At 33.5% G+C, this 15,954-nt stretch overlaps 1 protein-coding gene across 1 annotated transcript in view; it reads left to right on the top strand.

Annotated features, from left to right (window-relative positions):
- LOC132546657 (multifunctional procollagen lysine hydroxylase and glycosyltransferase LH3-like) overlaps positions 1-11,315 on the top strand; it is a 52,675-nt gene extending 41,360 nt beyond the window's left edge. The window contains exons 9-20 of the mRNA XM_060210381.1: positions 581-682; positions 1,025-1,156; positions 1,329-1,450; positions 2,206-2,307; positions 2,822-2,947; positions 3,334-3,466; positions 3,865-3,978; positions 4,237-4,305; positions 7,718-7,828; positions 8,873-9,019; positions 9,211-9,339; positions 10,586-11,315. Coding sequence (XP_060066364.1) covers positions 581-682; positions 1,025-1,156; positions 1,329-1,450; positions 2,206-2,307; positions 2,822-2,947; positions 3,334-3,466; positions 3,865-3,978; positions 4,237-4,305; positions 7,718-7,828; positions 8,873-9,019; positions 9,211-9,339; positions 10,586-10,741 — 1,443 coding nt within the window. The 3' untranslated portion in view covers positions 10,742-11,315. The remainder of the gene's footprint in view (positions 1-580; positions 683-1,024; positions 1,157-1,328; positions 1,451-2,205; positions 2,308-2,821; positions 2,948-3,333; positions 3,467-3,864; positions 3,979-4,236; positions 4,306-7,717; positions 7,829-8,872; positions 9,020-9,210; positions 9,340-10,585) is intronic.
- The last annotated feature ends 4,639 nt before the right edge of the window (positions 11,316-15,954 follow it).

Raw genomic sequence — 15,954 nt, 5'->3', positions numbered from 1 at the left:
AGAGGATTTAATCTCCATTTTCTGGGAGACGAATTATCTTACTGTCGAACCTTGTTACCTCAAAGATTTCCCATGGTCCTGTTGAGTTCGAGATAACAAAGTACAACTGTACTTTAAAATAATAAAACAATTTCAATATGCACTGATAATTTTTTCCACAATTGTGATAAAAAATGGTTCCGCTATAAAGGATACTATCTTCGAGAGGCTCTGTTTGTTTTTTTAGAAGATAGAACTTTAAAAAAAAAAAAAAATTTTAGCTCTCAAAATGAAATAAAAGAGAAAACTGTCCATTTCTTGACGTCCCTTTTACATCAAGCTGGAAATTCAAATTAATAAAATCTATTTCATGGCTTTTTCGAAAGTATCAAGCTTCTGGTAAAATCAAAAATATAGGAAATGTCAAAAATAAACAGTGATGTTATGTGATGAGTAGTTTTGACATGATAGTGTAAGTAGGAAAAATTGCTGAGGATAATTTATAAAGGAAACCAAACACAATTTCAAATGGGGGACTTTGTTTTCATATTTAAGTGGAAATGAAGGGAGAGAAGTTATAATCAGCCCTCAACTATTTCAGCCGGAGTTTAACCGAATTGCAAACTACCTTGGTGACGGGTGGACACAGAGTATGGGCTGTCAGTCATGTCAGGAGGATTTTATCAGTCTGCGAGATGTCAAGGTACGTTTTATCGTATTTCAGCTTTAAGAAAGTTCAACAATCTTACGACAGTCATTCTGTAGCATTCTGAGATTGAAAGACATCATTTGTTTCCATGACAACTTTAGAGGTCCTTGTGATGAAAAAGCTTCCCTCCCACTTTCTTGTTTGTGTCAAATTTTATAACGGGTTATCTTGTTTATCTAAATTCACTAGTTAAATTTAACATGTTTTTATTTCAAAATATTCAATGAAAGGATTTAAAAATTGATAAGTGAAAAATATCTTCTGGATACTTGTACAATGTAGTTTTATTCAAATATGAAATTCCGTTTTGAAATATGTTTTGATTTATTTTTTCAGCCAGATGATTTTCCTACAGTACTGATGGCCGTGATGATTGAACAGCCAACGCCATTCCTTAATGAGTTTTTGGGACATATCCGAGATCAGATCTACCCTAAACAAAAGATAAGCCTTTTTGTTCACAACAAGGTAAGTCAGTTTGATTTGAATACTTAAAAATAATCACGTTCATATCATCTCCATGGAGACAAACAATTTTTTTTTTCGTTTAAATTTGTATTATTTAAGGTGTGATTTTAAACTTGGAAAACCTTTTTGTAACCTTGCATTGCAATGTGACCTTGACCTTACCTGTCTTCAGGTGAAGCTCCATGATAAGACCGTGTCAGACTTCCTGGAAACCGTGAAAGACGATTACCATTCCATCAACCACTTACGGGCTGATGACCAAGTAACCGAGATCCAGGCTCGTAACTGGGCACTGTAAGTGTATATCATACCACATCTGTCTGGTAATAAGCCCACCTATATCTATTACTATTCAATTATGTTATTTCACAGTCCTGCTATAAGCCCACCCTTTGAGAACTTGTAGGTTCTCCCCCTGGATGATTATTCAGGAGATACCCAGTGTGAATACACTGCCTTGTCTGGTAATAAGCCCACCTCTAGTGATAAGGCCTTGTCTTGTAATAAGCCCATGTCTAGTAATAAAGCCTTGTCTGGTAATAAGCCCACATCTAGTAATAAGGCCTTGTTTTTTTTTAATAAATCCATGTCTAGTGATAAGGCCTTGTCTGGTAATAAGCCCACCTCTGGTAATAAGGCCTTGTCTTGTAATAAGCCCATGTCTAGTTATAAGGCCTTGTCTGGTAATAAGCCCTCATCTAGTAATAAAGCCTTGGTCTTGTAAAAATTCCACATCAAGTAATGAGCTATTGCCTTGTAATAAGCCCATGTATAGTAATAAGCCCATGTCTTGAAATAAGCCTGTCATATCTACTATTGTTCAGTTGAATAATAAACAAATGCTGCTCATGCACTGAACTAAAGAAGGCTCATACAACGTTCAGTGATATGTATTTCTAGGGTGAAATGAAATATTTTACCATGAAATTACTTTTTTAATGTTATCTGTAATAAATCTGAATTGCTGCTTCTGTATTCTTGGTCAAAATCAAATTTAATTTTCTGTCACCATGTCAACACTGTATAGTGATACTAATTTATTCTGACAGCGAGGAATGTACGAAGAGAAAATGTCAGTATTTCTTCAACGTCGATTCCACATCCCAACTGCGTCACCATGGTGGACTTCACATCCTTATAGAGACCAACAGGTACGTAATGACAATGTCTACCATTCTTTACTGTCTGATCACGACACCAAAATGTGGCTTCAATCAGGAACAAACGACCACTACGTTCCATTTTATTTTATTTGTTTCATAAAAAAGATGATCTAATTTGCATTAGTTGTAAATTATTGGGGCAAAAAATACTGTTACTGCTTAAAGTCCACCACAATTTTCTTACACCAGCAAGGATTGAAGGAAATCACACAAAATCACCTTTACCTTAAATTTTAGATTTAGATATAAATGGTATATATACTGAACCTTGCCACTATTTAAATGAATAACAGATTGATTGAAAGATTTTCATGTAAACTGTATTCAAATAATGCTAACAAGAAAGCATATACCTTCTGTCATGTGGAGCCAAATTATGTACGTCTTAGGTGAGTTATCCCCCTTCCCCAGAATCTTTTCCATTCTTATCTGTAAGTGTGTACCTTATTGTGTTCTTTCAGTGTACATATATGACTGATTTTTCATTTGGTGTACATTACAGGACAGTACTGGCACCGATGTTGACAAGGCCATATAAACTCTGGTCAAACTGGTGGGGCGCCCTCAACAAAAACGGATTCTACGCCCGTTCGGACGATTACATGGATATTGTACAGAATAACAAGATGTAAGCAAAACAATTCTTAATAATATTTGAAACATTATCAGCATTTAATAACGCTATTTCTGGAGAAACTTTTGACTTAAAATTTGTTAAAATGTGAAAAAAAATTATTTTTGAATTTATGAGAAAGAATCGTTAATCTCAGCCAAATTACATAGTTATATACAAAAGGCTAAATATAGTATTGCTAGATCAATTAAGTAAGCTATATTTTTATTGGCTTTGAGTAAGAATATGTCGTCTTTTATCTACAAGTACGTGGTCTTTCTCAGGAAAAAAATTGAGGTACAAAAGGAGCAGGTACACTTTGCAGAAGTCATGACTCGTATTGATAGAAAAATTTCTTTAATTTGTAAGAAGTTATAAGTAATATTTTTGTTTATTTCCAGGGGTTTATGGAATGTTCCGTTTATCACTGGTACATATCTCGTTCACGGATCTTTAGTCCCATCCTTACATGGAGCCTACACCAATCCTGACCTTGACCCAGATATGGCTTTTTGCAAGGTCATCCGTGATAAGGTGAGAATTAGCTGTTCTGCAAATAACTCTCCATACTTACCATTATCAATAGTTATCAAACATTATTTCTTTATTATTAATATGTCTTCTAGTGAGTTAATACATAATTAGAACTTCCCACAGATTTCCCATAATTGTCCTATTTTAAGGCTATAACCAAATTTGAGTCCTGGGTTTGGGGATTGTCATGGGAACAGGATGGTAAAACCAGACTGTATCGACCTCTGACATCACTGACATCCTGTCACATCGAACATTGTATTGTTGTCCCCGATGTTGGTGGATTAGTGTTTTACCATAAAATGATAAATGCGGTAAAAAAATTTTTTGTTGTTGTTGAATGAGATGTAACAATTGACATGCGTTCAATACCTATTTTAAGAATTATTTTGTTTTAGGGTATTTTCCTGTATGTATCCAACATGTTTATGTACGGGCACCAGACAGATCCTGATAACTATGAGACAACACACAAAAATAACGACATGTTTGATATCTTCAACAATCCTTGGGTAAGTGTGTCCTCTAAAGGTCATTTGCTATATACTACAATATTTTATTTGATAACGTATATGCTTCTAACACTTGTGGACATGACCTGTATAGAAAGAGTAGAAATATGTTTATACATTGGAAATGAATTGTAAATTTTTAAATCCTGATTGAAAAATTCCGAATGATTCATCATATCAGATGTAGCCTGATATAGTGGTATGTATTTTATAGTTCTCTTCCGTTTGTTTGATGATGAATGTGACATTATGTTTTAGGACTGGGAGTTGAAATATATAAATAAGAATTATTCGATGAGTCTAGATCCTAACTACACACTTCCCCAGGTGAGTACTGTTATCCTGTAGCTTTTTATAATATTCATTATTTATTGCACACACAAGTACAGGAGACAACACTGTAGTGTACATATAGGTAAGGGAGATAACTCTTTCTGTTATCCTGAACGGGTAGATCTACTCTTTTTACAGCTGTCAGATTTCCTTGTCTCACCTTAGAGTTGAGACAGGGGGATTCCCTGTCAGGACAATTCACTAACATCACATTTATAATTAAATCACATCAACGTTGCAATGCATTGGGACAGCAAAAACAAATATATATATATTTAAACAAATAAAGCCTGTAGGGTAAGGGGAAAAGTAATCATTCGCCTCCTTGTTTGTTGAATAGTGTGATCTCAACTCTTGGGAAATGATATTATAGTTGCAAATACTGGGCAAGCCTCGTGTTTGCAATCTTAATCATCTTTGAAATTCACCTTTCTCGCCTCCAAGTTGGTGAAAGATTATGTCAATCTACATACATAACTTTGGGAGATTATTCTATTCTACATGTGTGGATATAGGAGACAACTCTATCCTGCATGTATGCAGATATATATATGGGAGATAACTCTGTCTCCATACATAGGTATGGAACATTATCTACATATATAGGTATGGGAGATAACTCTGTCTCCATACATAGGTATGGAACATTATCTACATATATAGGTATGGGAGATAACTCTTGTCAACATACATAGGTACGGAACATTATCTACAGATATAGGTATGGGAGATAACTCTGTCTACATACATAGGTATGGAACATTATCTACAGATATAGGTATGGGAGATAACTCTGTCTACATACATAGGTATGGAACATTATCTAAAGATATAGGTATGGGAGATAACTCTGTCTACATACATAGGTATGGAACATTATCTACAGATATAGGTATGGGAGATAACATATATATGGTTATCTACAGATATAGGTATGGAGATAACTCTGTCTACATACATAGGTATGGAACATTATCTACAGATATAGGTATGGGAGATAACTCTGTCTACATACATAGGTATGGAACATTATCTACAGATATAGGTATGGGAGATAACTCTGTCTACATACATAGGTATGGAACATTATCTACAGATATAGGTATGGGAGATAACTCTGTCTACATACATAGGTATGGAACATTATCTAGGTATGGGAGATAACTCTGTCTACATACATAGGTATGGAACATTATCTACAGATATAGGTATGGGAGATAACTCTGTCTACATACATAGGTATGGAACATTATCTACAGATATAGGTATGGGAGATAACTCTGTCTACATACATAGGTATGGAACATTATCTACAGATATAGGTATGGGAGATAACTCTGTCTACATACATAGGTATGGAACATTATCTACAGATATAGGTAAGGGAGATAACTTATCTATAAATATAGATATACTTCCCATACCTGTTTTCCTACATGCACAGATAATAATGTAGTGAATTCTTTAATTATACATCCATGTATGAAAATAATTATAAACTTCAAAAACAAGTAAGCTATATGCTTATGTAAATCAATGCTTTGCTAATGGAGATGAAAAGTGATTCTTGAATAAAAGTGAAAAATATGTTATTGTCTGTTGCCATGTCCTGATGTGTGGGAGATAACTCTGAATTAAATAATATCTTTTGACTTATCTGATATAACTATTATTGTATGTTGCCTTTCCCAGATGTATGGGAGATAACTCTGTATTAAATAATATCTGTTGACTTATCTGATATAACTGTTATTATCTGTTGCCTTTCCCAGATGTATGGGAGATAACTCTGAATTAAATAATATCTTTTGACTTATCTGATATAACTGTTATTATCTGTTGCCTTTCCCAGATGTATGGGAGATAACTCTGAATTAAATAATATCTTTTGACTTATCTGATATAACTGTTATTATCTGTTGCCTTTCCCAGATGTATGGGAGATAACTCTGAATTAAATAATATCTTTTGACTTATCTGATATAACTGTTATTATCTGTTGCCTTTCCCAGATGTTTGGGAGATAACTCTGAATTAAATAATGTCTTTTGACTTATCTCTATAACTTTGTTATTTACCTTTCCTCCTGTATGGGAGATAACTCTGAATTAAATAATATCTTTTGACTTCCTCTATAACTTTGTTTTTACTACTGTCCTGGGGCCTTTCCCTACCTAAGGTGAGATAACTCTGAATTCCTCTCTACCCTTTGTTTTTACTACTCCTCCTGGGGCCCTACTTTAGTACCCTACCTAAGGTGAGATAACTCTGAATTCCTCTCTACCCTTTGTTTTTACTACTCCTCCTGGGGCCCTACTTAATACCCTACCTAAGGTGAGATAACTCTGAATTAAATCTATCTTTTGTTTTTCTACTATAACTGTTATTATCTGTTGCCTTACCCTACCTAAGGTGAGATAACTCTGAATTCCTCTCTACCCTTTGTTTTTACTACTCCTCCTGGGGCCCTACTTTAGTACCCTACCTAAGGTGAGATAACTCTGAATTCCTCTCTACCCTTTGTTTTTACTACTACTCCTGGGGCCCTACTTTAGTACCCTACCTAAGGTGAGATAACTCTGAATTCCTCTCTACCCTTTACTTTCCTCCTGGGGCCCTATAACTACCCTATAAGGTGAGATAACTTTGAATTCCTCTCTACCCTTTGTTTTTACTACTCCTCCTGGGGCCCTACTTTAGTACCCTACCTAAGGTGAGATAACTCTGAATTCCTCTCTACCCTTTGTTTTTACTACTACTCCTGGGGCCTACTTCCCTATGTAAGGTGAGATAACTCTGAATTAAATAATTTCTTTTTACTACTATCCTGGGGCCCTATGTCCTGGGGCCTTTCCCAATGAGATAACTCTGAATTCCTCTCTATCTTTTGTTTTTATACTGTTCCTGTTGCCTTTCCCCCTATGTAAGGTGAGATAACTCTGAATTAAATCTACCTTTTGTTTCTTATAACTATTATTGTATGTTGCCTTTACCCTACCTATGGTGAGATAACTCTGAATTAAATCTATCTTTGTTTTTATAACTATTATCCTGGGGCCTTTCCCAGATGTATGGGAGATAACTCCTTAAATAATATCTTTTGACTAAGATGAATAACTTTCTGAATTATGGGAGATAACTCTGAATTAAATAATTTTTTGTTTTTACTACTGATCCTGTTATTATCTGTTGTACTTTACCCAGGTGAGATAACTCTGAATTAAATAATATCTTTTGTTATTATCCTGGGCCTTTCCCAGATGTATGGGAGATAACTCTGAATTAAATAATATCTTTTGACTTATCTGATATAACTATTATTGTATGTTGCCTTTCCCAGATGTATGGGAGATAACTCTGTATTAAATAATATCTTTTGACTAATCTTATATTACATTGTCTGTAGCCATGCCCGGATGTTTTCTGGTTCCCTATCGTCACTGATGCTTTTTGTGATGAACTCATCTCAGAGATGGAAAATCATGGTGGTTGGTCTGGAGGACGCGACAGTCACAAGGTCAGTATCAAAGTCAGTCTGTTTCTGATGACTGATCAATGTGTTTTAAGTTTAGTTGTTTATTTCCATTTCACTGAAGGTCAAATAGATAGAGGTCATCGTCAGTTCTGATTTTCATTTTACTTCGATTGATTCTGAAAATCTAGGGAAAGCTGAAATATCCAGTGTATTATTCTACTACTTGTATTGGGCGTATTTTCAAGATCCTTCCTCTGTAGAATTTTTTGTGCTGGGTGTTAGGTGTAGTGGTTCGGGTCTAGCGGAGATGGAGGGTTTCTTCTATTTTCGTTGCTAAATATATATATAAGATATCAAAACTAAGCTGTGATATTTACATGTTGCAACTGATAACATTAATCTGTCACTTATGAATGCCTTTGGAGAATGAAAATCAGTTTGAGAAGGGGGGATAACTCCAATATGATCAAATTGAATTGAACTCTGACCTCATATATTTGTTGTTCTACATGTCTAGTCCGTTATTGATCAAATCTGTTTCAATTCCTGATATTTTTCCTTGTTTTTCTATTACCGTTTCATATTTAGCTAATATTTTCATTACTCCCGCGAAAAAAAATCGTCTTCTGCTTTTCGTTTCAGTTTTTGTTAAGCTATAAAAGGCTTTGAAATACCAAAATTCTTCATTATTTTCTTAAAATGATTTTAAAATGAAATAAATACTGAAACTCGCTGTAATTTGTCCTGAAATCCTATTGATATAATACCAATAGAATACTCGGAAATGTTGGCGATTTTTTTAACTTCCCATAAGTTGTTTGTATATGCTCATTATTGCCTTAAAAGTTCATAAACCATCTATTTTAGGTTTATCATCAAACTTTTACCCGATTTTAAAATTTCGCCTTTTGCTGAAATGGGCAAACGGGACGAAATTAACTATGGAAAACATGTCCATGTATTAACATTACTAAATATTAAAATGATTTTGCAACAGTTACAAACAGTGAATAGAAACGTGTCACTTTTTGAAGGGAATACAAATGTTCCATTCTACAGTACAACTATGTTGAACTTGTCTTTCAGGATGAGAGATTAGCCACAGGCTACGAGAATGTACCTACAGTCGACATCCATATGAATCAGATTGGATTCGAGAGACAATGGCTGCATTTCCTGAAGATCTACGTATCAAGACTACAACAGCGGGCTTATGAGGGATACTTCCATGATGTAAGAGTTAAGGCTTAAAATTAAGACTTCTCTTATTGAAAGAGAGAAGTTTGCAAAATTTTTAAACGGACACAAAATTGAATTAAATCATCAATTATATTTGGTAAAATTCATAACCAATTCTCTACCACCTTCTCAAGCTGTCTGTAAAGGATGCTTATTTTCAGAATATATACTTTGATTTTTGACAGCCTCCACATGCTATCATGAACTTTGTGGTACGTTACCGACCAGATGAACAGCCTTTCCTAAAACCTCACCACGATTCATCAACCTTTACGATTAACATCGCCCTAAACACACCGAACGTAGACTTCGAGGTGAGTTGTTTGAATTAAAGCTGCAGCATATGATTTCTTCGTTACGTTTTAATCAGAATGTTGACGATAGACTTTGCTGAAATTTAGAATCATTAATTTTTGAGAGAGGTTTATTTCCGTTGATTACACAGTCACTTGAAATACACAAATTCTTATGTCTACGAACTGTTGTAGATTAATTGATCTATATTTGTCCACGAAAATAAGTGTCCACAAAAAAAGAGAAAGTGAAGAAGAACCATGAAAATAGAAAAAAATACATGATATAGTAGTATTTGGCCTGTTTTATGTGCACTCACATTTGAAGCATAATTTGGTATTTTATCATTAAATATTTTAGAAAATGTAATAAATTCTTTATTAATATCATTCTGTTCTATATGTCCTAAGGATATACACATGTCACACATGTAGGTTCGTGTCTAGTTGACGATCCTATGGTCATAACCTATTTAGCCTTTGGTCATTATATGTCAAATTTACCTGGTGACCTGGCTAAGGATATACACATCACACATGTAGGTTTGAGTCTAGTTGACGATCCTATGGTCATTACCTATTTAGCCTTTGGTCATTAGATGTCAAATTTACCTGGTTACCTGGATACTAAATATGTAATCCTTATATTAGTATATCCAACATGTTGGCGTAGTGCATGTAATTTCTTATATAATGTAACATTTATTTTCCTTGTCCATCTCTATAAAAGCTGGTAAGAAATTGTATTAAACAGTCCATACTTGGGGTTGTCTACTCAACAGTCACCCAGGAGGGGCTGGACCGTGAGGTTCAGTCCCTAGAACTACATCACAATAAAATACAACAAAACTTTTAAAATACCACAAGAAATGTTTCGTTATACATTCACCATATTAAATGAGGGTGTCCATCAGACCATATATGGTACGTTCTAAGTCTCAGAGAATAAGGTTCTTGAAAGCTTCGTTTACTTCACATCTAGGTCATGGACAATAGTACCACTGTTACTACATGTATCATTAGAAATCATTCTTATATTCTTTACGTAATTATACTGTGTACTTGTGGAAACATTTTAATCTTTTTTCTCACAGGGACCAGTATATATCTGGTATACATTCATTAAAACAGAGTCCTGTGATATCACATTGTGTGGATAGATTTGAAGTTATGTTTCTACCCACAGGGGCAATATATATCTATTGTATATATATATATAGAATCAGGGTCTTGTAATTTGTAACATATTTTTTCTCTGTCTGTACAGGGAGGTGGCTGTAGATTTATACGTTACAACTGCAGCGTTCAGTCCACAAGAAAAGGCTGGATGTTGATGCACCCAGGGCGACTGACACATTACCACGAAGGACTTTATACAACTAAGGGCACACGTTATATTATGGTGTCATTCATAGACCCATAAACATCACATCTTGGTCTTATTCATAATGGTCTCATTATTCCATAAACAACATTTTGTCTTGGTCTAATAATAAGAAGACTGCAACATCTCATATTTTTCATGGTTCATAGACCAATAAATACTATGCTACAAACATGGTGTCATTCATACACCCATAAACGTCATGTTTCATTTATAGATCCGGAAATAGCGCCTCAAATGTACTACAAACATCACCTCATGAACTACGTGGTCTAACAGGTTGCATTATGATCTTGTTTGAAGACCTATGGATACTGCTTCATAAAGTTTTATTCATAGGCCTATAAATACCTCTTCATATAAGGTTTTATTTATAAACCAATAATAACACCACATGTTTTTACATGTATGTGATCGGATTCTCAAAACGTATTAATTAAACTGTTATCAACAATGTATCTGTCTTTAATTTTGATAATCGGGCCAGAAATAAATTCAATGTTTAACTTTTTCTGTCCATCAAACATTGTTGTTTAGTTTGTTTATGAATAAAACTTTCTCTGTTTATAAAGACTTGCATATGAGTATGCATCTCTTTGTTAATTATACTATAATTGCTGAATTTTTTAAAAGATTTCTTCTATTAAAGTTTTTTTTTACAGATTACCACATGTTAAAAACAAAACATATCAAATTATTTGAAAGTCACAATTCTAACGATGTTTTTGAATTTTATCAATGACATTGGAAAATTTTTGCACATTTATTTCACTAACAGATTGGTTGCTCATTATCATGGGTGTTAAATTCACATCTCACCTAGAATATTCTGCCAATAGTTGTAAGATTAGATATTTACTTGTCTTATTAGTATTATATACTTATATGACTTATTGCAATTATGCCTTAAAACGTCTCTAAGACCAACTTGCAGTATTGTGCTTGCAATTTTGTATCGGTGTAACAGCAAATTCTTCCCCAGACTTTAAGTTCCCTCCAAGGAAGAAATATGGTATCTGATTTTTCATTATGTTATTTTGAGATGAAGGAGAGATATGGTTTCTACATCGAGCTTGTGAAGCTATTTGATATTTAAAATAACTTAAATTTTTTTCTTTTAGAAGTGTTAAAGTCATTCTGTAGTTTTGTACCCTAAAGATGAAATTGTATATCCTATCATGTTGCAGAGTTGAAACTCCTTTTTTTCACCATGTCAAAAATGTTTTTATTATGAGAATTGTGGCCAACTTGTATAAAGAGGAAGTCATGATTTACAATTTATGTAATTAAATCTAAATATTTTATACTTTTTTCTTTTTCTTTTTATTTGAAATTTTGCAATTTATTTACTAGTAATGATTTTTGTCAAATAATTTTTTTGAGACATATTACTGGTTAAGTTTGAGAAAGACATCCTAAGGATACCAAAATTAAATATTTGTGATAGAAAATAATGTGAAATTTATATACTAAATGATAGCTGGTTCTAATTATTGTAATGTCTAATGGTGGAATCATTCATCCTTTCGTGGGTGTGGTAGGGTGATCTTAATCTGAGTGACAAAATTATTAAGTTGACAAGCAAAAGGTTTGCCAACTGTTTGTGAACTAAATAATCTTTCCTCTAGGGATTTAGATCACCCAATCTCGGTCCCCTAAAGGACAATATTTCTTTTACTTTTCTTGGATACTTTACATGTAATATTGGTATCTCAATGCTTGCCATTATTGATGTTATCTCGGTTACTGTGACATCACACCAATGTCTGTTCGGGGAGTTCCTCCGTCTCTCTCTCTAGGAGGTGACAAGGAAATGTGTGGATAGACCTGCCCAGGTTTAGGGAATATGAAAAACTACCTCTAGTATTCCTAATACTGAACAGTACCTGTAATAGCTGTATTCTGTATGTAATTAGTGTGATTCATTTCCATATTTTCAGAAAGTTATCTTATTTATAGTTTACAAGTCTTTGTGATGTGTATGCATGTTTGTACAGATGCACACTAAGCACACACATTCATGTATTAACATATTTTATCTGGAATAAGCCCAGGTGCAGATATGAAAATCTCAGCTGATTTGCTGATTCTAGCCTTTTTGACTTGGAAAATAGATAACTCTATATGTAGTTTCCACTAAAAAGTAAATATAATTCAGGATTTTTTTTAAGATTTTCTGTTTTCATAGCTGAAGGTTCACAATATGTTACCCATGACTCCGAATCAGAAGGTAGTACCCGACTATCATACAGTTATTGACTTACTGTAGGTTGATACGAGGATTTATCGACCTGAGAAAGATGATATTCTCCGAGGCCGAAGGTCAACAAATCCTCGTGTTAACCAGAAGAAAAATGTCTGTAATTGTTTCGTTATATAACAAAATATTTATGATACAAGTTTGAAAAAAAAAAAGACAAAAATTTCCAAGAATTTTACCAGAGCAAGAGAAGGGTGTTAAATTCTGTGGACATGTAATCATCCTCCTCAGACGCTGAAACAAATTTGCTTTCTTTACGACTCCAGCTCTGGTCGTCTGCCATGTTTGTAAACAGATAATGCTGCCTTCTCATTGGTCGAAAGTACTTTGCATCATGGAAATTCCCTATTACTAATTTTAGACTAGGTGGTCAACTTGTGGTGTTAGGTGTAGGAATTTGCTGATTTTAGGTTAACATTGCATTTTGTCAAAACCTGTAGGAGACCTTTTAGCCAATCAGAGGAGAGGGATTTAGAGAAGAAATAGATATGGTTTGGCTTATTGTAGGATAAAAATATGATACACCCAATACGCACATTTTTGTGTGTCTGGTAACTGTATTAAACTTGTACTTATGTATGCTTGATGTACGGAGATATATTTTATCTTTGGGATCTCTAACCAGTGCGCCATGCATATACACTGCTTACAGTTGTAAATTTTTCACTGCCATGTAGATGTATAAAGATTTTTGTATCTATAAATGCTACTTACTTTCATCTCTGCCGTCCATAAATATCTACCTGTTGTATCGCAATTAAAATCAGAATATATTTCGTGATCAGCCCACCGTCTTCAGATCAATGTTACTGTGTGTGCAGGTGATCGTGCTGGTGACCTCGCTGGTGACCTTGTACTACAGATGATTAAGAAATTGTATTTTGATATGTGAATTTAAAATTGGTGTTGAACACTTTAATGAAATACTCTGTGTGAAGTGACCGACCCCATTTATCACAGGCTGAACTTTGCTTGCTCTGTACACTTAACTTTGCAGTCAGTGGCCAAGAGAATTTCCCAAATTAATAATCAAATCAATTAATAAATATTTCATAAGTTTTTTTAAACATTTTCATGAATGTGTTAATATCATTTGTGGTATCTCTAAAATAAAAAATAAAATACAACTTGCTGAATTTTTCACACCATGAATTCAAATGTATTGGTTTTGAACATTACAAATTAAATTCATCACATTTCATTAAGTTTAAACAGTATTTTATTCACTATTCAAAAATATTACACATACATTATTAATTTCTTTCCCAAATTTGATTTTTTTCATCCTCATCAGCTAAAATGATGTATGGTAATAATTTTGATATTCATAGATTACTGTATTTATCTTTGGTTGGCAAATTTCCTGAAATGTGTGTTGTCTTCCTTTCTGTTTTTCAACGTATCTGTCATGATCAATCGAGCAGATTTTAATTTTAGATGTGTGAAACACTTAGTGATAACATTTTCAAATTACAAAGTTTGAAAACTTGATTGTCGCCACCAAGTGATGTGTAATAAAATGTTTTGTAAATTAATATTTGCGCTAACAATCAAATAACATTTCATTTTTCATACCAGGGTAATTATCTTAGTCCAAATGGTTTGTGGGAAGGGGAGATAATCTGGGAATTCTAGTAGGCTTTTTACAAGAAAAATTAAATACGAGTTAAGCCGGAGAAAATTCTTTCGTTAACTAAGCAAACAAAATTTTTTTTTTTTCAGAAAATTGTAGCCTTTGCACATCAAAGATGGCTGCCACAGCCTCAGATTTGTGGAATTTCATACAGATAGTCTGTTGATAATAAAGAAAATAATATCGAACGCTCAAAACATAGAAAATACAATGGAGTTCCAGGCAGGATATACAATAGATTCAGCATAGATCATTACAAGGGAAACCTTACAGAAAAACTCAACACTTGGAACAGCTTTATTTCTAGATGTTTTGGCTGCTATGTAACCATCATCAGGATTTCATGGCACCCAAAACCACTGTCCCAGAAGTGTTGTGTTTCTCTTTTTGTAAGTTGGTCACTAATTCCTTAGTCAGTTACTGTAGGAGTAGGTAGGGTCCTTTATATGGTCCCATTTGGTCGATATTGTTTTCTAAATTCCCACAAAAGTATTAAAGCATGTCTATGATATATATATGTGTGTGTATATTTCGTTACAATTTCACTGTGTATGTTAAACAGTTTAATTTTCACATAGTTTTGTTGCACTTGGTTTACTTATATAATGCCATAAGGTGTGTGTCATTTATGACTGTATGATTGCCAATGCTGCTGATATTATAATTGCTGTTTTGAATGATTTAGAATTGATAATATTGATCATCATTGTAATAGTGTATATTATGGTAATATGCAGATCAGAGTGATAACTATTACGAGATATAACCAGAAAATCATCATAGTCTTTCATTCTATGTTTTTTAAGGCTGATTATAAAGTTTAATTATAAAGTTGGATTGAAATCTTGTCAAACGTGACACTAAATGTATTCTAACCACCTGTTCACCCCACTACTCCCTTGTATTTTGTCACTTTTTACAATATGAACTCGGGTTTTCTAAATACTATCCTTTCGGACACCTAATTTTTCTGAAATCCTGTCAGATCTGATTCATGAAAATTCTTGCTTCTTGTAACATTTAAGTTCAATGCTTTCAAACATTCTGTTTCCATCCCAGAGTTATCTGACATCCTGCCTTATTTGGCAGTAAATGATATAAAACACAGGATCTCAAACAGGTCTCAATGTTTTGTGATATTGAAAAACATAATTCTTTTTATTTTGTGCTGTTATTGTATATTCATAAACCTAACCATGTTCTCCTAAAGCTTGCTGATTATTCATTGCTGAGATTTCTCCATAAAAAATGTCATTTTTAACAAAAGATTAACAGGGTGTAATTGTAGTTGCAATATTCATAGTATAGCTGTAATTCATAGTTAACATTTGTGAATAGATTTTAGATTTGTGATTGAAT

This window comes from Ylistrum balloti, unplaced genomic scaffold (assembly GCF_031769215.1).
Source record: "Ylistrum balloti isolate Yb309-2 unplaced genomic scaffold, AGI_CSIRO_Ybal_v1 Utg369900, whole genome shotgun sequence".
In the NCBI taxonomy this organism is placed as follows: Eukaryota; Metazoa; Mollusca; class Bivalvia; order Pectinida; family Pectinidae; genus Ylistrum; species Ylistrum balloti.
This window is presented reverse-complemented; position numbering and strand designations above follow the sequence as displayed.